The 25,691-nt window shown below is 40.1% G+C and overlaps 1 protein-coding gene across 2 annotated transcripts in view; it reads left to right on the forward strand.

Moving 5' to 3' along the window:
• Positions 1 to 3,441: 3,441 nt before the first annotated feature.
• The window catches only part of LOC118995175 (armadillo repeat-containing protein 3-like), a 39,192-nt gene continuing 16,942 nt past the window's right edge, over positions 3,442 to 25,691 (forward strand). Inside the window, exons 1-6 of one of the 2 annotated variants that reach the window (XM_037058117.1) lie at positions 3,442 to 3,622; positions 9,434 to 9,586; positions 9,687 to 9,792; positions 19,247 to 19,496; positions 22,946 to 23,082; positions 23,927 to 24,095. In XM_037058117.1, coding sequence (XP_036914012.1) covers positions 3,499 to 3,622; positions 9,434 to 9,586; positions 9,687 to 9,792; positions 19,247 to 19,496; positions 22,946 to 23,082; positions 23,927 to 24,095 — 939 coding nt within the window. In that variant the 5' untranslated portion in view covers positions 3,442 to 3,498. The remainder of the gene's footprint in view (positions 3,623 to 9,433; positions 9,587 to 9,686; positions 9,793 to 19,246; positions 19,497 to 22,945; positions 23,083 to 23,926; positions 24,096 to 25,691) is intronic. The other variant, XM_037058116.1, reaches the window with a different exon arrangement.

Raw genomic sequence — 25,691 nt, forward strand, 5'->3', positions numbered from 1 at the left:
CTGCATATCTTTAAAGTAACTTCCTGAAGTCTGTGCTAATTCTCCCAAGGATGGAGTGTAACCAGACCAATCACTCTTATCATTCCCTTGCATTTGCAACATTTTTTCCTTGTTAATCTGTAAGAAGTAATAGTAACATCCTTTCCTTTGTTACCTGTAAAAAGTAATCACCTAAAGCAAACCTGAGCATAATGAATGAAAACCTTCTTCGATGTGTGCTATTAGAAAGCAATAATAGCCTGCCCAGGCAAGGATCAAGGCACTCTCTCTCTCAGAGAGTGGCCATGCTGTCCCTGTTTCTCCACAGGACTTCTGTAGTCTGTGTAAATTTGTTTGTTGCATCCACAATACCATGGACCCTGCTGGCCGGAGTCCAGATCAGGTATTTATCAAAAGAAAATGAAAACTCTAACTCAAAAAGATACATGTATACCTGTGTTAATTTTATATATACATATGTAATTATATTTATATATGCTATGGAATATTATTCAGCCATAAAATAAAAATGAAATGTTATCTTTTGCAACAACATGATTGGACCTGGAAGGTATTATGCTGTTTGAAATAAGTCAGACAGATAAAGACAAATACATATGATCTCACTTATACTAGGACTCCATTTTAAAAAAAACAAGAAAACCAAGCTCACACAGAAAACAGAATGGCAGAGGTGGGGGGTTGGGCAATATAGATGAAGGGGTTCAAAAGATACAAATTTTCAGTTATAAAATTAATACACCATGGGAATGTAATGTATAGCATGGTGACTATCATTACTAATACTGTATTGTATATTTGAAAGTGGCTAAGAGAATAGATCTTAAAAGATATCACAAGAAAAAAATTTGTAATGTTGTAATTCAATGAATGTTAACTAGACTTACTATGGTGATATTTGTAATACACTTGAAACGAATATAAAAATCTTAATGTGTCAAATATACCTTAATTAAAATCTGGTATAGAATATTTAAGATTTTTAAATTATTCTTTATGATCTTCATGAATTCCTGAAATGGCTGGAATTAGTCTTTTAATCTTGGTCTGCCAAAGTTTTCTCTAGGGTAAAGCCAGAAGAATAATATATCCCACATTATGGAGGGTAATCTTGCTTTGCTCACTCTACTGATTTAAATATTAATTTCATCTAAATAATTAAAATTTTTAGATCTAGAATAATGTTTGGTCAAACATCTGTATAATGTGGCCTCGCCAAGTAAAAACACAAATTAACCCTTACAGGTGTGCTCCTGCCGACATGGCACCAACACACATTTTCTTAAATCGTACTTCATCTCCAAACAGACAACAGCAGGCCCTCCTGCTGCCTAACGTGATGCAGGCATTCTGTGTACAACTGAAAAGCCTCCGACACTTTGCTCAGAATAGGATGCAAAGTCCTTGGATGATGTTTACTCTTCTCTTTGATATCCTATAGCTTAAATACTATGATGTAAAATTAACAATACTTAAATACTAGCTCCTAAAGTCATATCTCTTATGTAAGGAAATAAAAAAAGGAAGACATTAAAGATATTGCATATACACACATATTCATAACGAAATAAGGAAGAACTATTCATGACAACTACAGCCTCTTTTCTACAACTGGTCATGTGGTCATAGTTGGTACTGAGAACTGCCTTCTTCCAGTACTCCTCCCATCTTCCCTTTGCCCTCAGCAAGTACCTCGGCTCCTCTTAGCTCTTCGCCTGGTGGGGCGACCCACGTGTCATTCCTGAAGGGTCTGGCTATTAGTGGTCTGCCTGGGTTGGGTTACTGAGCTTTCCATCTACTTTCCGCACAAGGCATGATAATACTAGGAGACACCCTGAGGGATCTCCTACTCTCTAGATAAACTCTTTCTTGCCTCTGCTGTGGAGCAGCAGTCCCCTTCCCCCGGGTGGCAGGAATCAGTCACCCAGGCAGCACAGAAACTCCCTCTGCCTGCTGACTTAGAGGCATAAGGAGCCCAAAGCGGCCAGGTGACAATCTTTTTTTCTGCATCTCCTGGTGGATGCACTTCTCTCTTTAGAACTAAGACCTCTAGATCACCAGAGCATAAGGTCGCCAAGGCAGGAAGCAAAAATTTTGTTAGTGGGTCACTAGAGATAATAATAATGTGGTGTCACTCCCATTTCCACCCCTTGATTCCTGGACCCATGAACCTTGGCTGTCAGAGAAACAACATCATATATTAGATGCTGATTCAGAACCAATTAGCCTCCTGGAGAACCTAGCCCTGGACCTGCAAGGTATTGCTACCTAACCAGCCCTGTAACTGAATCATAAAAAGTCCATTCCATCAAGCCAGCTGCTTTAGGATGATGGGGGCCAGGGTAAGGCCAGTGAACCCCATGAGTATGGGCCCACTGCCACACTTCTTTTGCTGTGAAGGGGGCTTAACCAGAAGCAATGCTGTGTGGAATACCATAGCCTTCCTGTGTTTCTCTCACTTTAAGGATCCCCACCTTAAATTTCAAGGCTGCAGTTTCCACTGCTATGGGGTTTGGGAGAGTCTGCAGGCAAGAAAGCCACACACTCACAATACTTTCCTCTACCAGTTGGAGATTTTAGGGAAAATATACTTTTCTTTTGTCTGCTTTTTTAAAAAAAACTATTTTCTTCAGATTTTAAAATTGTTGTTGGTGGAAGGCTGTATAAGCACCTTCACTTGGATACCATTGCTGGAAGTTTTCAGTCAGTATTTTTATCTATAGAACACTTTGGACTAGGAGAAATGAGGAAAGATGGGGCAAATGGTTAGGGAGAGTGACGCTATGTTAATAAACAGAACTGTTTCCTTGGGCTTCTGTCCCAACAAAATGGATTACATTGTCTTCTGACTGACCTTAGTCCATGTGTAAAGTTGGAATGTATAAATTTCTTTCAGTACAACTTTCTAAAGCTGTGTTTCCTTGTATTATTAGGAATTTAATGACCTTCATATAGAAGCACTTTCAGTGCTTGGCAATTGCCTTGAAGATATGGATACTACGATGATTCAGCAAACGGGGGTTCTTAAGAAGCTCTTAGCATTCGCAGAAAACTCCACAGTTCCGGACATTCAGAAGAATGCAGCTAAAGCAATTACTAANTATACTTTTCTTTTGTCTGCTTTTTTTTAAAAAAACTATTTTCTTCAGATTTTAAAATTGTTGTTGGTGGAAGGCTGTATAAGCACCTTCACTTGGATACCATTGCGGGAAGTTTTCAGTCAGTATTTTTATCTATAGAACACTTTGGACTAGGGGAAATGAGGAAAGATGGGGCAAATGGTTAGGGAGAGTGTTAATAAACAGAACTGTTTCCTTGGGCTTCTGTCCCAACAAAGTGGATTACATTATCTACTGACTGACCTTTGTCCGTGTGTAAAGTTGGAATGTATAAATTTCTTTCAGTACAACTTTCTAAAGCTGTGTTTCCTTGTATTATTAGGAATTTAATGACCTTCATATAGAAGCACTTTCAGTGCTTGGCAATTGCCTTGAAGATATGGATACTACGATGATTCAACAAACGGGGGTTCTTAAGAAGCTCTTAGCATTCGCAGAAAACTCCACAGTTCCGGACATTCAGAAGAATGCAGCTAAAGCAATTACTAAAGCAGCTTATGATCGTATGTCTCCATTTATATAGACTAAGCGTACATATTCCCTCTGTGATTTGTCTGTTTTTAAGTGGCCGTTTGAGAAATGGTGCTCTACTTACATTTAAGGCCACAGTGCATCTCAATGCCAGTGAGTTAAAGTAAAGATTGCTTTGTCAGGGGTATAATAAACTGAATATGGGTTAATTATAACCCTATCTTTTTTAAATGATTCAGTCCTAAATTAAGTTGTAAGACTTTATTTCTCTTGATTTTTGGAATTATGCAGAATGAGCAGATTGCTTATGATCCTGAAAATGCCGTTTCCCGTATCTGGAATAATATCTATATAATAATATAGATATATAATATAGAATATATTATATATTCTATAGAATATTCTATAGAATATATTATACATTATATACCTATATAATATATATTATATAACTATTTATAATATATCTATATAACATAGATATATAATATCTATATAATGAGCACATTGCTTATGATCCTGAAAATGCTAAACCCACATCTGGAATAATATTTATATAATAATTTCAAATTTCAGCTGGATCAGTGCCATGCTATAGAGCTGTGAAAAATAATATGCTCCCACTATATATGCATTACAAGTTCATTTCAATGGCAAGCTAGGTTGACATAAATCTGCAAAATATGATTCCCCCTGGCTGGTGTGGCTCAGTGGATTAATGCCAGCCTGTGAACCAAAGAGTTGCTGGTTCAATTCCCAGTCAGGGCCCATGACTGGGTTGTGGGCCAGATACCCAGTAAGGGACATTTGAGAGGCAACCACACATTGATGTTTCTCTCCCACTCTTCCTCCCTTTCCCTCTCTCTAAAAATAAATACAACCAGAGACATTGAAATAAAGAACAAACTGACCGTAACCAGAGGGGAGGGGGGAGAGGGTAATAGGAGGAAAAAGGGGAAGGATCACCTAGGAATATGTTTAAAGAACCATGGACAAAGCCCAAGGGGGGTAAGACTGAAGGTGAAAGGTGGGGGTGGGTGGGGTAGGGGGATGGAGGGAGGAAAATGGAGACAACTGTACTTGGACAACAATAAAAATGCCATTAAAAATAAAAAATAATAAAAATAAAAATAAGTAAAATCTTTTAAAAATCTGTAAAATATGAGAGATTAATTATATCACAAGCACTGAAGATAAAATTGCAGTTTTAATTTATGTATATTTGGAGCATATGATTTAGTAAAAGATGTGATTTTATTTTCACTCTTCCACATCACTCATTTAAATGATAACAACTTTGACTAGTTTAAGGGATTTATATTCTAAACATGTGTATTCATATCTGTATACATGTCTGTGTGTATATTATGGAAAACATTTCATTTTCAACCCATACTGGATTTCTTCAAGACAAAGTTTTAACACTATAAGCCAAATTTTACTCTCCAGTTCATAGCTGATATAGGGTGGCTTTTTGAGTTACATTATATGTTCCATATCTAAAAATAGACTATACAATTAAGGTTTCTAATACTGGCAAAAGCTGGCTGATTCAGTATTCTGTCCAATGGAGCTAGACCTTATCGTATCTGGTCAGTTCTGTGTTCTGTCTGTCACAGACTGCAGCTATTTGAGACCCAAAGACAGGGCAGTGGGAAGACAGGGACAATGTCACCCCTAAAATTTTCACCTATCTCAACTGCTCTTTGGATTGGTGTGGCTGGGCCATTCAAAGATTGTTTCGGCTCCTCTTGGGGTGGTGAGTTTTATGAGTCTGTCCTGATATTTTAGTTCTGCTACTAATTCCGCTGCGGGCACTGCACTGACCTTGGCGTGTCATTATGAGTGAACCACAGCCTCTCTGGGCCTATTTATTGGCTTATTTATTAGTGATTATTGAGCCACCCCTCGGTGTCAGTGAAGCTGGAACAGGCAAGTAAACAGGCAATCGCAATGCAGTGTTAAATGTGATGATGGAGGAACAAGGTCGCTCAGGAGGGTCACCTAATGCAGACTTGGATCAGATAAGCCTTCCTAAAGCAGGAAGGACCTGTCCAGGTTAGAACCTAGAGAAGTAACAGAAAGTGTCTGGGCAAAGGAGCTCCTGGTGGAACGGGGGAGGATCAGCAGTGCTCTGAGGTGCAGGAACGGTGGGTGTGGAGGCCAGAGAGGGGCAGGGCCGGGTAAGCTGCAGAACTGAGAGTTTTCAGGATGGTCAGTGAGTAGAATGCAGCAGAAAACTGAGAGTTAGGGCTGTAGAAGTAGTGAAAAGTCAAGTGTTAATGAGTGCTGTAAACCAAGTTGAAGACTTTGAACTTTATATTGATAGGAACAAAGAGCCTTGAACTGACATGGAGAGAGGAGAAGTCATTACAGATTTTCACTTTTTTAAAAAAGATTTTATTTATTTATCTTTAGAGGGGAAGGGAAGGAGAGAAGGAGAGAAATATCAATGTATAGTTGCCTCTCGTGGGTCCGCTGCTGGGAACTGGCCTGCAACTCAGGCATGTGCCCTGACTGGGGATGGAACAGTGATCCTTTGGTTCCCAGGCCTGCGCTCAATCCACTGAGCTACACGAGCCAGGGCAGATTTTCACTTTTTAAAGGAAGAGCACTTTTGTTTCAAAGTGGAGAAGAAATTGGAACTGTGCAGGGCCAGCTAAAAAACCCAGGAAGGGGATTGCTAGGATGACTTAGGTGAGAGGTGAGGGGGTCCTGAAGTGGAGATGTGGTGCTTGGGATGGACTCAGTGGCAAGGAGAAGTGGCAAGTACTGTGCATGCTTGGCACACTGGAAGGTCCGTGATTGTTCGTTGAATGACTACACACTTTGAGGGAGGGAGTAGGTGATGTCTAGGATGAAGCCAGGTTTCTGGCCTGAAAAGCAAGAAGTAGAATGGTGCCACTCACAGAAATAGGAACTTTAAGAGAAGCAGGTTTTGATTGAATGAGAGGAAATGAGGTTATTCTTTTATTTTTAAATATTTATTTTTATTTTTCAGAGAGAGGGGAAGGGAGGGAGAAAAAGAGAGGGAGAAATGTTGATGTACTAGAGAAACCTCAATCAGCTGCCTACTGCACGCCCCCAACTTGGGACCTGGCCTGCAACCCAGACATGTACCTGAACTGGGAATAAAACTGGCAACCGTTGGGTTCACAAGCCAGTACCCAACCCACTAAGCCACACCAGCCAGGGTTTATTATTATTTTTAATTGTGGTAAAATACATATAATATGAAATATATCATCTTATTCATTTAAATAACCAAGAATGAAATTCACTTAATCACTTAGTAAATTCCACTTATAGGTGAAATTATATGGTATTTGTCTTTTACTGCCTGGCTTATTTCACTTAGCATAATACTCTGCACTCCATCCGTGCTGTCTAGAAGGGTAGGAATTCCTTCTTCTTTCTGCTGTGTAGTATTCCACTGTATAAATGTACCAAGGTTTTTCGATCCACTCATTTACTGATGGGCACTTAGGCTGTTTCCAGCACTTGGCTATTATAAATTGTGCTGCTATGAACATTGGGGTACATAAATTCTTTTGAATTGGTGTTTCAAGATTCCTAGGGTATAATCCTAGCAGTGGAAATGCTGGATCAAAAGGCAGTTCCATTTTGACTTTTTTTGAGGAAATTCCATACTGTTTTCCACAGTGGCTGCACCAGTCTGTGTTCCCACTAACAGTGCACTAGGGTTCCCTTTTATCCACAACCTCGCCAGCACTTGTTGTTTGTTAATTTGTTATGATGGCCACTCTGACAGGTATGAAATGGTATCCCATTGTGGTTTTAATTTGCATCTCTCTGATGGCTAGTGATGCTGAGCATCCTTTCATATGTCTCTGGGCCCTCTGTATATCTTCCTTGGAGAAGTGTCTGTTCAGGTCCTTTGCCCATTTTTTAATGGGATTGTCTGTCTTCCTGGTGTTGAGTCTTATGAGTTCTTTATATATTTTGGAGATCAAATCCTTGTCCAAAGTATTATTGGCAAAATCTTTTATTTATTTTTAAGTTTGTTTTTAATAAGTGAAAATGTATACAAAAAACATTTCAGCAGGGTTGGAAACCTAATTGTTCATAGTATTTACATTATTTAATACTTTTTCTCAATAATTGTGTATGTATTTTTAATGCAATAATTACATAGTCCAAACTTAGTCTTTTCAAAGTAATTCTTTTGGCTGATTTTTTTTGATAGAATCCACACTCAGAGTGCTCTGTTTGTTTAGTGTGGTTGACTCAGAGCCATCAGGGAAGTCTTCATTATAAGTCTAAGCAATTTAGTTCAGAGGCACTGGGAAAATTTCATACCTTGTGTATTTGGAAAAACTAACAAAGACTGCATATATTTTAAAACATTTTAGAAGCCATGTAGTTGAGATTTAAGTATATTAATTGCAGCTTTTAAATGAAACCTTTATGGGCTGCCTGAATTCTAATTTAAATTTTTTTAATTTAATTTTATTAATTATTTTTTAGAGCGGGGGAAGAAAGACAGAGAGAGAAACATTACACGAGAGAGAGCAACATTGATCAGTTGCACAAACCCCAACCAGACAGAACCCGCAACCCAGGCATCTTCCCTGCCAGGAATTGAACCAGCGACCTTTTGCTTTTTGGGACAATACTCAAGCAACTGAGCCACATTGGTCAGGGCCTGAATTCTAATTTTAAATAAAAGGACTAAGGGATTAAAATAATAGGATTATAGGACATGTTTCCTGATTGTTTTAAGACAAATGAACAGAAGCATTAGTAATTTAGTTCGTGCCAGTTATGGACAGATTGCCCAGCCGACACCCATGTATCAGGGGAGCCAAGCCCAAGAGTATCTGCAAGTAAGGTGGCATCTAAATGCTTCTATGCTTCTATGACTGTGAAAGGGGCAATTTAAAAGTTATTGTTGAAAGAAGACAAATAATATATTAATTTAAAGTGCAGATCTAGTTGCATCATTTCTAAAAGTACTTCTGAAAAACACAATTAATCAAAATGTATATAACTGATATAACTCCTGGTCAGAGAGAGAGGCAGTGGGTAGTTGTTTCTTTCCCTTGCTTTCTCCCTCTCTTCCCTGTCTCTAAAAATAAAAATAAATAAAATCCTTGAAATCAAGAGAAAAACATTAGGGAATAAAAAGAACATTAAAATACTTTGGTTTTTAATTTAGTTCATTTTTCATTTAATTTATTTTATAACGAGGTGTGAATTATTATGGTATGTTCTTAAAGTCAAAAATTTACTTGTTTCAAAATACAAAACTATGCTAATATATGTTAAGATCATGTTTATGATAATTTAGTAATTAATTTAATTTTTGATATGTCACATCTATTATACCTTAAGATAAATGATGATTATGATTTTTATATAAACTCATAAACTATAGAATCATAGCTTATTACTCATTTTTACTTTCTCTAGCTCACTAGTTGATAGATCTTAGTTATTCTTCAAATACTGGGTTTGTGTTTAAAGTAAACGTCAAAAGAATAGGTGTTTGTTCGTCTTCAGTGAGAAGATGGCACGTGTGCGCACAGCACCATGCCAGCCCCTGACTGTTGGTAAATAAGTTCTTGCTAAGCCTATAACTCTGCTCTTTCTTGTTATAGAATTTTCTTTGCCATAGTATTGATGTCGTATAAGGGAACAGAAAGAAGAGCAATATCCCCTACCCATTTTGCATAACTACTACGAACTAAAGGTTAAATAGATATTTTTTGTGTAGTTTGTGTAGACTCTGTGACTAAAGCCAGCACATAGTTTGAATTCCTGTCATCCTTTGGACAGTGTTTGCATCAAAATTCTAACTTTTTTTTTTTGGCTCGTGAAAGCTCAAAACAGGAAACTTTTTCATGAACAAGAGGTTGAAAAATGCCTTGTAGCCCTTTTAGGCTCCGAAAGCGATGGGACTAAGATTGCTGCTTCCCAGGCTGTGTCAGCAATGTGTGAGAATTCAGGCAGCAAAGACTTTTTCAACTATCAGGGTAAGCAAACCAGAAAAACCTTTTTGTACGTTTTTGGGTCGCCCTATTCTGGTGATGCGGATGTTGATAAAGTTACATTTTACCTTTCTTATTTCTGTAGGGATTCCACAGTTGGTTCAGTTGCTAAAAACCGACAATGAAGAGGTTAAGGAAGCCGCGGCCCTGGCCCTGGCTAATCTGACCACTTGCAATCCCGCTAATGCCAAGTAAGTCCAGAGACGCTCAGTCACACTGTCGTATGGGAGATATAACAGTGCAAGATGTGGGCACTTGAATATTTTGGCCTTCGAGAAAATTTGCATTTTCTTTTAGATGGTCTCTTTTGGATAAAACCTTTATGAAATGTCAGAAATTCTTATGAAAACAAGTCATCAGATAGGCCTGTTTTCCAAAGATACAGTCATGCACCAGCCACATTGCTGATTTTCAGAGGAAGTGACCAGTTTGCCTTTCTTTATATTCTGTGAATTTTCTCTCATGCTCTCAATATTAAGCAGTACTTCAAAAACCTACCAGAATTCCATTTTTGCTCACCCTTGGCCTTTTATATTAGCCTTTCCCCTAGATTTGTCTTCCCTCTGGAAATGGCCTGCATGGCTCAGTGACTACACCTGCATGGAAACACTTGGGTGGGATTCGTGAGGAAATCGCCCCCTCCCTAGCCCTGCAGATTTTGGGGATTTGGTTGTCTAGCTGAGAAGTTGTCTGAAAATGAAAATTTACACACACATGCAAATTTGGAAATATAATCATATTTTCCCATGATCCAAAAAATTGTCACAGGAGACAGGAAAATCCATGCCCTGGTGGCTCACAGAGGATAAGCAGCTGATGATGACAGCCAGCATGTGTGTGCCAGGCATTGAGCTAAGTTCTCAGAATGAAATGTATCATTAAATCCTAAAAACAGTCCTGTGCGGTGGGGCATGTGGTTGTCACGTCCATTTTGCAGACGAGAAAACAGAGGTGCGGCCGTGGGTGGACCCTCACACTGAGGCCGTCTGTCCTGTGCATCTATCAGGAGCTTGCGGGAATTGAAGCTCTTAATTTCTGCCTTTGCAGCTTTTATCTCTGTCTTCTGCTCACTGTCTCCTTTACTCTGAACTTCTCCAAAATGTTTCCCTTTGGCTTCCTGATCTCTTCGAATTCCTCTAGACCGGAAGGACTGGGGTTCCTTGAGCTCCAATAAGTGCCTTTGGAGGAGTGAGTTTTCTTCCCCTCCCTCCCTTCCTTCCCTCACTCCACTCTTTGCTTGTGTTCCTCTTCCCACTATCCCTCCTCTCCTCCTCTTCTTCCTCTCTCCTCTCTTATAAAGAGTAAGAAAAGGCAAAAAATATATCCAATGGCTAGTAAAAACTTCCCATTCTGCTATAAATCAAGTGGTTTGCCTCATTTCTCACTCCTTGAGGAATGATGAAGCAAACTAAGTAAGTTCTGGTCTTTTTTCCCTAGAAAGAACTCCACTTTTTAAAGCTTAAGAAATGGGTGATTGTAAAAAAGGTAATGTACTAATAGTCAGAACACCCTGTCTTTGATCCTGTGTCTGTTGACTGAATTGCTTCGTGAACAAGTTTTTAGTATCTCTAAATTTTGCCTTTCTTAACTATAAAGCAAACAATAAAAAGTGAATCTTGAGTATCTATTGTATTTTGTGCCTCTGAGTGGCTACCCTCTACCCAGTATCACAGAGTCCAGGATACAACTTCTACCAGGAACTAGACGGGATCACACTTTACCACTGTTATCATTCTATCCCTAAAGCTAAAGAACTTATTTCCCCTGATCTTTTGCTTATTTTGCAATTATTTCACCAATGCTTGGTGTTCTTTTTGTGCTGGTCCCCATTCTAGCTGGTGGGGATGTAGTAGGGAACACGACTTCGGTTCCATGCAACTGCTTTCGGGAAACTTACATTTTAGTCAGGGGACAAACAGTACTTGAGAAATTTTTAAAAGGTAATTTCAGAAGTGATAACAGGACAGATTAAATACTGCAGCAGAGTCGTAGAGAGGGCATACAGAACACCGGGGCTATGAAGGGAGTCCTAGGGACGGCACAGAGCTTGTCCAGGAAGGCCTCTCTGAAGCAGTGACATTAGAGCTAGTGAGAATTACCCAGCCCTGGCAAGTGCCGGGGGTTTCTCATTCGCTGTCACACTAGAGCATTCAGTGTCCTAATTATTTAGGTAAGACAATCAACAATATGGTTGTGCCCCTTGTCATCCACAGATAGGTAAATAGACTGATTTCCAGGCTAAACAGAAACCTTTGATGACTGCAAAAGCCATTTTTTTTCCTGATGGCAGCTGGTTAATTATTGGCAGGCATTCCAGCTTCAGAAACAGAAGGTGGCGTATACAGCAGTGAAGTATTGTGATTGAACAGATAGGTCAATGTGGATTCCATGTCCCTTGTAAGAAAATTACACTTGATTTCCCCAGACGAAAACCTGCTGCTGTTTGTGCAGGTTAGCAGGTACTCGTCTCTCTGCAACTAGCATTTCTCTCTTGAGGAGCCACGGTGTCACAGCGGCTGCAGCAGAAAAGCGCATCTGAACGTCTCAAAACCATGCCTACCAAAGCAAACAGATATGAGAGAAATGATTTGGTTTCATGTATTTTAAAATAATTTTTGCATCTTTAATTTTCCTATAGGATGAAAAGCTTTGTGCATTTGTTTCTGTGGTTGGGTTTGACTTTAATAATTCTGTTACTTTAAAAAAACCTCTTCATTTCAAGCACTTGTCTGTAACTAATTGTGATTCTCTCCCTCACTACTGGTAAGCTTCTTTATTATTTTTTAAAGATTTCATTTATTTGTTTTTAGAGAGAGGGGAAGGGAGAGAGAAAGAGAGGGCAAGAAACATCAATGCGAGAGAGAAACATCAATCATTGATCGGTTGCCTCTTGTACACGCCTCGACCGGGGATGGAACCCACAACCCAGCCATGTGCCCTAACCAGGAATGGGAATAGAACTGTTGACCTTCACTTTGCAGGACAATGCCCAGCCCACTGAGCCACACTGGTCAGGGCCTGATAAGCTTCTTTAAATACTATTTCTTAAAAAGGAGAAAATCCTCCTGCCTGCTTTGGTCAGTCCTGGTTTCGGGGAGTAGACCAAAGTCTCCTGCCACAGTGGGGCTCCGGTGGGGTCACAGTGGTTTTGGACTCTGGAATCGATCAACCTAAGGAACACACTAGACATCTTAGATCCTTACCTTTGTTGAAAAACTGGCTGGAACAAGAGTCAGGAATCCTGTTCACAGCATCCCAAATCTGGCTGTGATAACTAGTAAACCTGTTTCTCATAATGGCTGGTGTCCCACCCCCGCACACCTGTACGGATGCACTGGGACCCTGCAAGGCTCAAACACGCCAACCTGAGGGGCTGCTGCACACGCACCTCTCCGGCCACCTGCAGCGTGTCTGCTGCCACAGGAGAAGTCATGCTGGGGGGATGGCTGCAATCACTGTTAACAAACAAGGTTCTGATTGGCAATATTACCATCTGTTCCATCAGGTCCCACACATTAGCACGCATGTGAGTCTGTTAAACATATTTCTGTGCTGCCCAAGGTCACCCTTGATTCATGGAACCAGTCTTTGCAGAGGCATTAAACGGGAACCTCAAAACTGCAGCAAGGATCAGACTCTGAGAGGTACCCAGTGGTGTCATCTGATGACACAGCCAAAATAAACAGAGTCAACAATGTCTGCAAAGACAATATATAGATACCCCTTGATATATTAAATGGGCAGATCCCTCAAAAGTTGTCTAAAGTGCAAAATTTCATTTACAAAACTGCATTTAAAAGTTACTTCATGATATAACTGCAGAAACATCAGGGCAGGGAGGAAATGGCCTGATTTCAACAGCAGCTGTAAATGATACAAGTGGGGGTCCCAATTTTGTTGGGTCCCCTCCTTCTTGCAAACTCCAGGTTGAGCTGAGGACTGTCCCCTCACCCCTTCTCAACACTCACAGAGGTTTTCCTCATCACTCCCATTGAGGTGACCCAAGTCAATGAAAACATATTGACCTGTCAGCATTGGGGATATGAATAAGACTCAAACACTGCCTCTAAGAGGTAGGTGCCAGGGGCAGCCAGAGCACAGAGGGGGAGTGACGGTCACAGGTGGCTTTGCAGAGGAAAGGGTGGTTGGACAGGATGTGAAGGGCGGGCTTGAGTTCCTCAGGCAGAGGTGCAGAAGATGTAGGGATGGGTGTTTTGGAGAAAGGGAACATGAATGCAAAGGCGCACAGCAGACATGAAACCACACAGTTTTCAGTGAGCCCTAAATAGACACTAAAATAAAAAGATTACTTTAGCTGTAAGATGGAGAAAGGATTGGAGAGGAAGAAGAGAGACCTGTCAGGACAGTATTTATATTAATTCACAAGAGAATATGTTGGATCAGATTCTGTGGGAGAGATGGAGATGGAGAAAAGAGAGAGAGACATATGGAGGTGGAAACTAGTCAAGACTTAGTAATAGACTGGATAGACATGACATGTCAAACTTGACTTTTTTCACATATATTATATGATTATAAACATGCTTTTCTACATTCCCCTTTTTTGATTTTAGCTTGATTCTTTTCTATTTTGCATATAAAAATCGTATTTGATTAAACTCCAGCTGGATGGAGACTAATGGTGGTAAGTATCAGAAAATATTTTCAGATTATTGTGATGACGTACGGCCCTGTAATCCTGGACATCCTAACTGAGCAGTGTGACTTCTGCCCCACTCACTGGGATAGCGCGGCACCGTCTGGGAGACGGAAGTGTGCTCTAAAGCATGGTAGGCTTGTGTTGTGTGTGTAAGACAGGGAGAAATAGAACAAAATGTCTTGGGTTTGAGAGACGCCAAATTAATGCAATTCTTTTTTTAAGTACAAATTCTGGACCATTATAACTGAAACTAGTTTTTAGGTTAGAATAATAGCTTGGGTTTTTACCATAATAATTTAATCACAGCGATGCTTTTCCCACATGAGCAGAGCTGCACATAGTCATGGGCAGACGTGTCCACGCCACGCACATGGCTCTCCCAGCTGTGCGTGTGCGGCCTGTCTTCCTGTGCTGGCAGTTGTGTTCATTTTAGTGAAAGCCATATTCCACTGTGTGCTAGAGTCTCTGGTGTTTTAGGCAGCCATGTTTTTATGTGCTTCCCTTTCCTGTCTCCATAAAGAGCAAAGAAGAGAGCAGAAGGTGGATTATAAATGAACCAAAGCCAAATATAAGTTCACATAGGAGAAAGGCAGAGACAAAACCCAAGCAGAAGGGCTGTGAGCAGAGAGAGGCACACCTGATTTATAAACAAGAGAAATTAATCATCATGACCCCACTTATTTTTAAACAAGAGAAATTAAAGTGATGCAGCATGACCCTGTGTACCCACTTAAATTTCCCCAAAGCTCCCTGATACCCAGCAGACAAAGCCTTTGAGAACTTGTCGGTACGGATTTACCTGATCCACTCTAGCTTTGGTCTTGGGTGCAGGTGAAATGCCTCCCCTGTGTGCTCTTTCTTAGTCTCCAAGATGTTTTAAACAGTGAATATCATCAAATAAAAAACTGTTAAATGACAAAGGACTGGTCAAGGTGTGTTTATAATGATTAAGGGAAAAACTAAAAAGTATTTGGTTTAAGGAACTTATTGCATTAAGTGCCTGAAAAATAAGTCAAAGGAATAAAGTGATTTTTGGAAAGATTTAAGTATATATTAATTAATTAGGATATATTCATCATTTAGATGCAGGACTTCCGGCAAAGATGAAGGCATAGATAGATAGGCTTTGCTTCCTTGCACAACCAAAAGAAGAACAACAGCAAATTTAAAAACAAAAAGTAACCAGAACTGCCAGAAAATTAAGCCATATGGAAGTCCAATAACCAAGGAATTAAACAAAAACATTCATCCAGACTGGTAGGAGGGGTGGCGGAGATGGGGAGCTGGGTTGGAGAGGACTTGTGGCCAGGCAGCGGCTGGCAAAGCGGACAGTCCCACATTTGTGTGCAGAGAAACCTGGAGGAACAACTGGGGAGTGAGACAAACCACAGAACCCAGGGTTCCAGCATAAGAAATAAAGCCTCAAAACCTCTGACTGAAAAAAAATGTGGGGGTTCAGGCAGCAGGAGAAATTCCCAGTCTCATAGGAGAGTTTATTGGAGAGACCTATAGGGTCCTAGAATGTGCACAAATTCACCCACCTGGGAATCAGCACCAGAAGGACCCACCTTGTGGGTGGCAGAAGAAGTGACTGAAAGCTGGTTGAGAGCTAAGCAGGTGGCATTGCTCCCTCTTGGACCCCTGCCCTACATACAGCATCACCACACAGTGACGTAGGTTGTCTTGTCCTGGCCAATACCTAAGGCTCTGCCCCTTGCTACACAACAGGTATGCCAAGACAGAAAAAAATATGGCCCAAATGAAAGAACAAATTAAAACTCCAGAAAAATACAGGTAAGTGATAAAAAGCTAGCCAACCTATTAAGGCAAAGTTCAAAACACTGGTAATCAGGATGCTCACAGAAATGATTGAGTGTGGTTGCAAAATAGAGGAAAAAGTGAAGGCTCTGAAAAGTAAAATAAAGGAAAATGCACAGGAAAGCAACAGTGAAGGGAAGGAAACTGGGACTCAAATCAATGGTTTGGAAAAGAAGGAAGAAATAAACATTCAACCAGATCAGAAAGAAGAAACAAGAATTTTAAAAAGTGAGGAGATTCTGAGGAACCACTGGGATGGCTTTAAACATTCCTACATCCAAATCCTTGGGGTGTCAGAAGGGGAAGAGGAAGAGCAAGAAATGGAAAACTTATTTGAAAACATAGTGAAGGAGAACTTTCCCAATCTGGCAAAGGAAATAGACTTCTAGGAAGTCCAGGAAGCTCAGAGAGTCTCAAAGAAGTTGGACCTTAGGAAGCATACACCCAGGCACATCATAATTACATTGGCCAAGATTAAAATGAAGGAGAGAATCCTAGAAGCAGCAAGAGATAAGGGGACAGTCACCTACAAAGGAGTTCCCATCAGACTGTCAGCAGATTTCTCAAAAGAGACCTTGCAGGCAAGAAGGGCCTAGAAAGAAGTATTCCAAGTCATGAAAAGCAAGGACCTAAAACACCCAAGATTACTCTATCCAGCAAAGCTATCATTTACAATAGAAGGGCAGATAAAGTGTTCCCCAGATAAGGTCAAGTAAAGGAGTTCATCATCACCAAGCCCTTATGAGAAATGTTAAAGGCACTTGTCTAAGAAAAAGAAGATAAAAACTATGAACAGTAAAATGACAACAAACTCACAACTATCAACAACTGAACCTAAAACAGACAAAAGCAAAAACAAACTAAGTGAACAAGTATTATAGGAACAGATTCACAGAAATAGAGATCATGTGGAGGGTTATCAGTGGGGAGGGGGGAGGGAAAGAATGGGGGAAAAGTTACAGGGAATAAGAAGGATAAATGGTAGGTACCAAACAGACAGGGGGAGGTTAAGAATAGTAGAGGAAATGAAGAAGCCAAAGAACTTATATGTCTGACCCATGGACATGAACTAAGGTTGAGGAATGCTGGTGGGATGGGGGTACAAGCTGGAGGGAAATAAAGGGGAGAATAAAATGGGACAACTGTAATAGCATAATCAATAAAATATATTAAAATTTAGAAAAAAAGAAAATATATTCATCATTTAAAATTCTTGCTGTTTTTTAAATTCAGTGTTTCAACTGTAAGTTGAAGATAAGTTTCTGATAAACAAATAAATTAGAACCCTCAAATTCTCCCATATTCATAAAATCAAAAGACTGCCATGTCAATTAATAATAGAAGAGAGAATTAAATATGACATTATCTTAAAAGTGTTTATTTTTTTCCCTAAGAAAGGAAATTAACCTCCTCCCAATATCCTTATTTATTCTTATAAATTTGTGTTAAATGCCACCTAACCAAATTTTAGTTTCAAGGGATGCCTGTCCAGAGATACCGCAGAAGGGATAAATATGTAGCAAATAAGGGAGAAATGGAATCAGGTGCTGACTTTGCCTTGGCATTAGCATGGTGTGCTTTTCTGGGTGGATTTATGTATAAAGCAGGGGTGGGAAGTGCCTTCAAGGTTAACACCAACCCAGCCCTTATCCTTCAGAGCTGCCATCTCTCGTCCCTTCTGTCCCCAGTCTCTGCTGTTCAGGCTCCTTCCGAGCTGGTTTGCGTCACTATCATAGCTTCCTTTCACCTACAGCTACAGGTCTCCTTATTGAGGACTTATTTTCTGGACAATTGTGGTAACTTCTGTCCTTAAGTTTGTCGATTCTCCTTTACCATCAGGAAATGCAAGTGACAGCGCCAGCTAAGTTCAGTGCATCAGAGTATGGGGTGATGGGCTGCATCACACAGCCTCGCTTATCCTGGGGCTATTAAAATGGCTGTAAATTTTGAAAAATGTTCCAAATATAAACTTAAAATAGATGTGAATATTATTCGAGCCTCAAGTATGCTTTTTTTGTTTCATTACCTTTATTCCCATGATGATTTAAATGGATTTTTAACACAATTTTTGGTCTTTGAAACCAGATGCTTTATACATCTTACTGCTTGGAACGTCTCTTATTGAAAGCCATTCCGAACATTATAGCACATCATTCTATTAATTGTCTCCCACTCATTAAAGTGGTCCCTTTTTAATTTTTACTATTTTATGAGCTTTTAAAGTACTTACAAAGCAAGGTCTGTAGAAAGTATGGTGTTCTTAAAAGGAGATTTCATTTAATTGTGAGAAAATGTTAATATATTAATGGATAATTGTAATCTTTTTATATGGGAAATCAGAAATTTAACAACTGAATATGCCTACATTACTGAAATTACCTACTTATGTCAATGGCTTGACTTTGATTTTTGATGTTTAATTTGTGAAAGTGATTCACATGCAAAATGGTTTGCTGTCTCCAAATGTGCTAACCTCTGCCAATAATTAGCAACCTAATTTGAAAAGGGAAAAATGGGCTAAAGGATGTGAACTTAAGAGTTCTCATACTCATTTATTCCTCTTATTTAAAGCTTTGTTTTCCTGTTGGTTAGGAATATTTTAATAGACTTTCTTTGAATAGAATTGCCTGTTCTCGTAGGTATCACTGATTTTAAAAATGAATGTCTGTATCCCTGATTGGGATGGCCCAGTTGGTCAAGTGTCATCCTGCAAAGTAGAAGGTTATCCATCCGATTCCAGTCAGGGCACATGCCTGGGTCGGTCCCTGGTCAGGGTTCATACGAGGAGCAACCAAGTGATGTTTCTCTGTAACATTGATGTTTCTCTCCCTCTCTTTCACTTTTCCTTTCCCTCTCGTTAAAAATAAGTAAATATACCCTTCAAAAATAAAATAAAATAAAAATGAACATCTGCAGAAGGGTTTCTAAGTATCACATGTTTTTCTATAACCAAAACTATAGATGTAGGAAGAGGATTATTTAAATTCATTCATCCCCAGACTTCATTTAAATCATTGAAGCCTCAATCCTGGGCTCATCACATTGTAAATTAATTTATTTCTAGAATAGTATTTATGTACTTATTTGTTTTATAGCTCAGTTGTGCACTCCAAAGATAATTTCTTGGACTTAGATGAATGACACTCATTTTGCCTTCATTTACCCAGTGCTGCTGCCGAAGCTGATGGTATCGGTCCACTAATAAACCTCCTGTCCAGTAAACGAGATGGAGCCATTGCCAACGCTGCCACTGTGCTGACGAACATGGCAACGCAGGTGGCCCTGCGAGAGAACATTCAGAGCCAGGATGTCACGCATGCGCTCATCGGCCCGCTGCGATCTGCAAACATGGTCGTGCAGAGCAAAGCTGCTCTCACCATTGCGGCAATTGCCTGTGATGTTGAGGCCCGGACAGAAGTGAGAGTTTGAAAAAACATTTGCTCTCTTTTTTCTGGTTCATACTTCTGGGTGGATTAATTTGAAACATTTTCAAGTGTTTGAACAGATCCATTATTTAAGTCTTTCCAAACTGATGTAATGTTTTGGAAAACAAAACAGCATTATCTAACTGAGAAGGTGAACATAACTTGTAAATCGTCAATTCTGTTTCAATCATCAAGTATATATTCCTGGAATAATCTCTTGCCTCTATGCTCCAGGAAGCATTGTTTATAATGTCTAAAAAACTGGAAACAAACCAATTGTCCAACTGTTAATAGAATGGATAAATAAATTATGGTTTATTCATAAAATGGGATCACATCAGTGAAAATGAATGAACTATTGCTACAGACATCAGCAGAGATGAATCTCAGCAAACTTAATGCTCAGCAAAAGCCAGTTGCGAAGAATGTATCTTACGATGCCATGTGCATACCATTCAGAAATATGCAACATTAAGAAATATGTTAGACATATATACATACATACAAGTTAGAACTATAAAGAAAAGCAAGGGAATGATTAAACCCAAGCTCAAGGAATTGGTTTCCTTTTGGGGGATTAAGGGTGTGGATGTGATTCAGAGGAGCACCTGTGGTTCAAGGTTATTGAAATGTGCCATTTCTTGAGCTGGTGGTAAAAATACAGATGTGCCTTTTACTGTGATTCTGAAAATTATGCACACAGGTTATATGTATTCTTTCGTTTCTCATATTGCAAAATTTTAGAAGATAGAATTGCCTTCTTTACAAGTCTCATCACATAAAAGTGTGTTTGCTACTTGTGGTTGGTTCTGTTAAATCTTCAGAAAGATTTAATATAATCCTACAAACCTCCTATTATCTCTTGCTTTTCTTATATTCATTTGTCACCATGGCACTCACTCAAACAGCCTAGCACTTTGTCCCTCTCTTTTCAATGTAAATGACAGTAGCTAGCATTTATTGGGTACTTACTTTGCACCAAGCAGTGTATTAAACACTTGACATTCATTTAAACCCCAATTGAAACCAGTAGGCTTGTAATTCCCATTTTACATATGAGGGCAGTGAGGCTGAATGAAATACTGGGCTCTAAGCTCAGGTGGTAAGTGTTAGGTCAAGTCCAGAGTCCACGCCCCCACACTGTGCTCTATGCTCAGCCCCCATGTCTTTCCTCTTCTGTCTCTTAGATTTCTACTCTGTCTCCCTTCTTTGTGCCCTTTAACTCAGTTCATTTGTATTCTTCCATTAAAGTAGTAAGTTAGCCACCAAATATTTCTTTACCAACTACTATGTGCCAGACACTGTGCTAAGGATGGGGAACACAGTGATAGACAACAGTGTCTTGGCTACACCTCTGTGCAGCTTGCAGAGTAGTCCATCTATTTCCTGGAGCATTGCAGCTGACGCTTCAATGATCTCTCTACCCCTGTCGCCTCCTTCTCCCCACACTGCCTCCAGACTGATCTCTCCAATGCGTGACCCTCATCCCATTATTGCAAGTCCCCGGTGGTGTGCCATTGCCCCATGGTCAAAGGTGAGCTGCTTAGAGTTCTGTGCAAAGGCCCTCAGTGATCTGCACTTGCCTGCCTGGGCCTGAAGTCTCTTCCAAGTGGAGCTCTGTCCCTCAGAATACTATGCTGTTTGTCATTCTGCCAGTATGCCTTGTTCTCCTATTTATAGTTCCTTGTTTCCTCTGCTTGGGGAGCTAGATTCACTTTTGTCATCCCAATCAACTCCTGTTTTCTCCTTCAAAACCCAGCTCAGTCATCCTCTTTTATGAGACTTTTCTCCAGTCCTGAAACTCAGGTGCATCCTCCTCCGTGATCCCGTTACACCCTGTGCAGGCGTCCCTGGGCCTTGTGTTACATTATATGGTTCCTGTATGAAAGATTCTAGCAAGCTCCTTTAGGAAAGGGAACTGAGGGTTTTCTTTCTTGTGTTTGCATCAGTAATACACACCTGGCACATAGTGCATGCTGAGTAGATAGTTGTTAAATGAATGAGTAGAATGAATGAATGAATGAATGAATGAATGAATGGAGGGATGAAGGAATGAGTAGAGGGATTAATAAATAACCACATCTTTGCCAAAAGGACACATAGAGCTAGGTTACTATTTATCTTATGTTATACTCAGAAGTAAAGATGTTCAGAAATTTGGCCTGTTGAGCATAAGATGCTCCAGGAAATTTCTCTAAGCCACCCGATCACATGTGCTGACGTGCAGTCTCTGCCAGGGTCCCTTTGAGGAGAAAACAATCAGAAGTGGATCGTGTTCCACAAGGACTCTTGTCCTCGGATGCTGCACATAGAGACTGGCAGAACATTCTTTTTGTCCTCCAGGCTCAGGTCATAGAGCATTGCAGTTCAGACAGTGAAACAATAGCTCGGTCAAATCTATTTTTCTGGTTGTGATAATTTTATACATAAGTAATTTCTTTTAATAATGTAATAAATGTAATTCTGTCCAGTTCTCTTATTATTTTTCTTCTCTTTTTTACTTTTTGGAGAAACGAAGAAAAGTCACTGTGCAAGGATAACAGAAATGGGTCTCTGTTTAGGTCATCGCCTCAGCATTGCTGGGGCCACACTGCAGACCTGGCGGCAGTGTCCGAGGCCCTGCCCTGCCTGCAGCGCTGCCCCCTGCCCAGCCATGGGGGCTGTGTTAGTTTCCTGTTGCTGCCATGACAAACCACCACAGCTTTGTGTCTTAAAGCAATACAAATCCACTGTCTCACGGTCCGGGAGCTCAGAAATCTGAAAATGGGGTAAAATCAAAGCAGAGCCATATTCTTTCTGGAGGCCTTAGGGGAAATCCCATTTCTTGGCCATTTTTAGCTTTTACCAGCACCTGCGTTCCTCAGCTGTGCCCCTTCCTCCGTCACTCCATCGTCTGCTTCTACGCACCTCCTTTCTCTGCTCCTGGCACTCTTGTGTCCCTCTTTTAAGTACCCTTATGATTCCATTGGGCCCAACCCATAATCCAGGACAATCTTCCCATCTCAACTCCTTAACTTAATTACATTTGCAAAATCTCTTCCAGGAATGAGGGTGCCTTTAGGGAACTATTCTTCTGTCTACCCCAGGACCAGATGGACATCAGTGTTCAGGAGCTGAGTGAATAAGTACAGGGCATCCCACTGGTGGGCAGTGAGGGGATGGCTCTTTCCCCAGTCCCTGCCCTGTGCAAAATCACCATGACCTCCCTCAATTACTTTACTGTGGCCTCTTCTTGACTTTGAGCAGAAAATTGCAGTTCTGTCTGTAAGGGTTTGTGGTTGGTCTTTTCCCCTTGAATTTAATACATCTAAGTATGGACACATCCTAAAATGTTTTTGCATAGTTACAGCCTTTAAAACAATCAAATAATGAGATTTTTTGAAAGGCATAATGCTTATCTGCAGGACTTCTAATGTGTAAAATGTTGGTTTTTATTTTCAGTTAAGAAATTCGGGGGCTTTGGAGCCGCTGGTAGAGCTCCTGCGCTCCAAGAATAAGGAGGTCAGGAGGCACGCCAGCTGGGCTGTGATGGTCTGCGCCGGCGATGAGCTGACAGCCGCTGAACTGTGCAGGTTCGGGTGAGTGGAGCTGTCTCAAGTTCCAGGCTCAGATGAAGAGCCAGAGAGGAAGACATACACTTTTCAGGCCCAAGGAAGGTCAAGCAGAGTGCCCCCTCCCTGTCCCAGGTTGGTGGAGTGCTCAGGGGCGCTGCATGTCACAGCAGGAGCCTTACCTCTGAAGGGACTGCCTAGTGGAAGCCAGGCCTTTCCTCCATCCTCCCCACCTCAAGATCTCCCTCGCCACCTTTATAAAATCATCCTCAACATTTCCTTTTCTGCTTTTTCCTCTTGAGAAATGCTTCTCTTTCATTTTTCTCAACTACTGTCACACACTCCTATATGTCTCTCAACTGTCAAGGCTAGGATACAGTGGGTGAGCCCTGAGGACCATCTCCTTTTTCCTCCCTCCCCGGCCCAGATCTCTTCATCAGAACTCCTCATTCAGCTAGCCTCACCAAATCAGCTCCCCTCACCAACGGCAAATGAGTTCGTTGCCTTTACTTTATCAGCGAAGACAGTTTTTAGGTTTCAGACAGGTTAACCCTGTTTCTAAACATTTTTATTCTTTGTTTTTATTGCCTGCTTAGCTACAGAAATTGGAGTTCAGCACTACTTTTGCTTTACACAAAGAACCTTTTTTCTGAAAGTGCCCTTTTTAACTCTTTGAGTATGAGCTACTACAAGGAGTATGTGTTCTCAGAAAGGAGTGATTTGTCTTCATGACTCTGTTGGTATTACTCTACCAAGGGCGGTTGGCTTTAAATTTTCCATCTCATTCAAGGTCTTAGCTAGGTAGATAGATGAGCACTTAATGTGGGATTGCTTATATGAGACAAATAATATCTTTTGCTTTTATCAACAGGGCTTTAGATAACCTTGAAGAAATTAATTTGTCAGTAAGCCGAAAAAATAAATTTAGTGAGGTAGCTTATAACAAATTGCTGAACTATTACCTGCCTTTGAAATACAGCCGGACTGGCTACTTGTCATCAGGTGACATAATTAGTGATGGATTCTATGATTATGGTCGGGTAAGTGGGAGCACCGATTAATATTTCAGCACGTACGATAATAATTTCTTCTTTAATCGTGATGCCATTACATTGCAATTTTATAACTACCTAACATAATTTATATTTTTATAGGCAGTAACTTGGAAATCAGAACTTCATTCTTAACTCTGACTGGTTATAAGGTTTTGCACTGGTGTATACTTTTAACTAGAATCTGATTAGTTTTACTTAAATTAGCTTGCTGAGCTAGTTCAAGTTTCAGAGAAGATATGAAAAAAAACAGCACTTTCAGTTTGAAGTTCTGTTATTTTCAAGGTTCTATGTTAGTGATAAGGACAGAAGTACAAGTTTTTAATTTTATTAATTATAATCTAATTGAAATTTATCAAATTGTAATACTGGACTTCAAAATGTAATGTAGAAGAGTATTGTTTGACTTACCTGCATTTCTGATTGTGATTTTTAAAACAATATGGAGTGCAATTCAGTGTTAATGCTGAAAGAAATGGGAAGCTAAGAATTAGGATCTTGAGGCCTTTTTGATATTGCTGCTTAAGCTAGCGTTTTCTACTTCATCTGGAAACTAAAAGCAATAAGAATGGGGAAAATTAAAAACCCACAAATACCATTTTCGACAAAACTGGGAAACAAATATGATCCACAGACTTCAAAAAAATTAAGAGTTACTACAAGTTGCTGAGGTCAGGAAGAAGCTATTAAAAAAGAAGAATAAAAAGGAAAAAAAAAGAAGCACAAGAGAACTAGAAGTGGCAGATCTCAGAAAACACCATACAAATAATATATGTATAAATATACTTCCTGAGGTGATAGGAGAACTCAGAAGCCCCAAAGCGAAACTGTTCCAGGCAGGTGCAGGACCTCAAGACCTGGGGTGAGCGAGGTGGCAGCGGAAGCCCTCTTGAGCCGACTTAGTTCAAAGAAGCAGAGGAGACAGGGCTATGAGAAGAGCCCCATGGCTAAGCCATATTTGCAGGAATCACTCTGTCATGACAACAGAAAGAGAGATATGTTTGGAATAAGGAAAAACAGCTAGGCTAACACTTCAGTTCTGCCTCCTGCTTCCCCTGGCCGCCATCACCATCATAGCGCAGGCGCAGACCCCATAATGCGTGTACAAGCCCCTGAGAAATCATGGCTCCTAGAAAGCCTGTCTCGCTGATTAATCATTTTGAAGATCTGGCACAACATTAATACAAAAATGCTTTAAGAGAAATGAGAGGAAAGAACAGAGAAACCAACAATGAAAATATCATAAATATATTGCCGTGGCTCAGAAAATGGGGACAAAATGTATTTGTTCATGAATTTTTTTAAAAGTTAATGAGACAATATACTTTATAAAGGAGAATGCATATACTTCATCATGCATTCATTCAGAAAATGTTAAGTTTCTAATATCATATTCTAATATTTTTATCCTCACCAGAGAATATGCTTATTGATTTTTAGAGAGAGGTGAAGGGAGGGAGAGAGAGAGAGTGGGAGAGAAACATTGATGTGAGAGAGAAACAGATGCAAGAGAGAAACACTGATGCCCCCGGGCTGGGGACCAAACCCTCAACCTGGGCATATGCCCTGATGGGAATAGAACCC

The sequence above is a fragment of the Sturnira hondurensis genome, unplaced genomic scaffold (genome assembly GCF_014824575.4).
Source record: "Sturnira hondurensis isolate 20B ecotype Veracruz unplaced genomic scaffold, ASM1482457v3 Scaffold0009906, whole genome shotgun sequence".
NCBI classification, from domain to species: Eukaryota; Metazoa; Chordata; class Mammalia; order Chiroptera; family Phyllostomidae; genus Sturnira; species Sturnira hondurensis.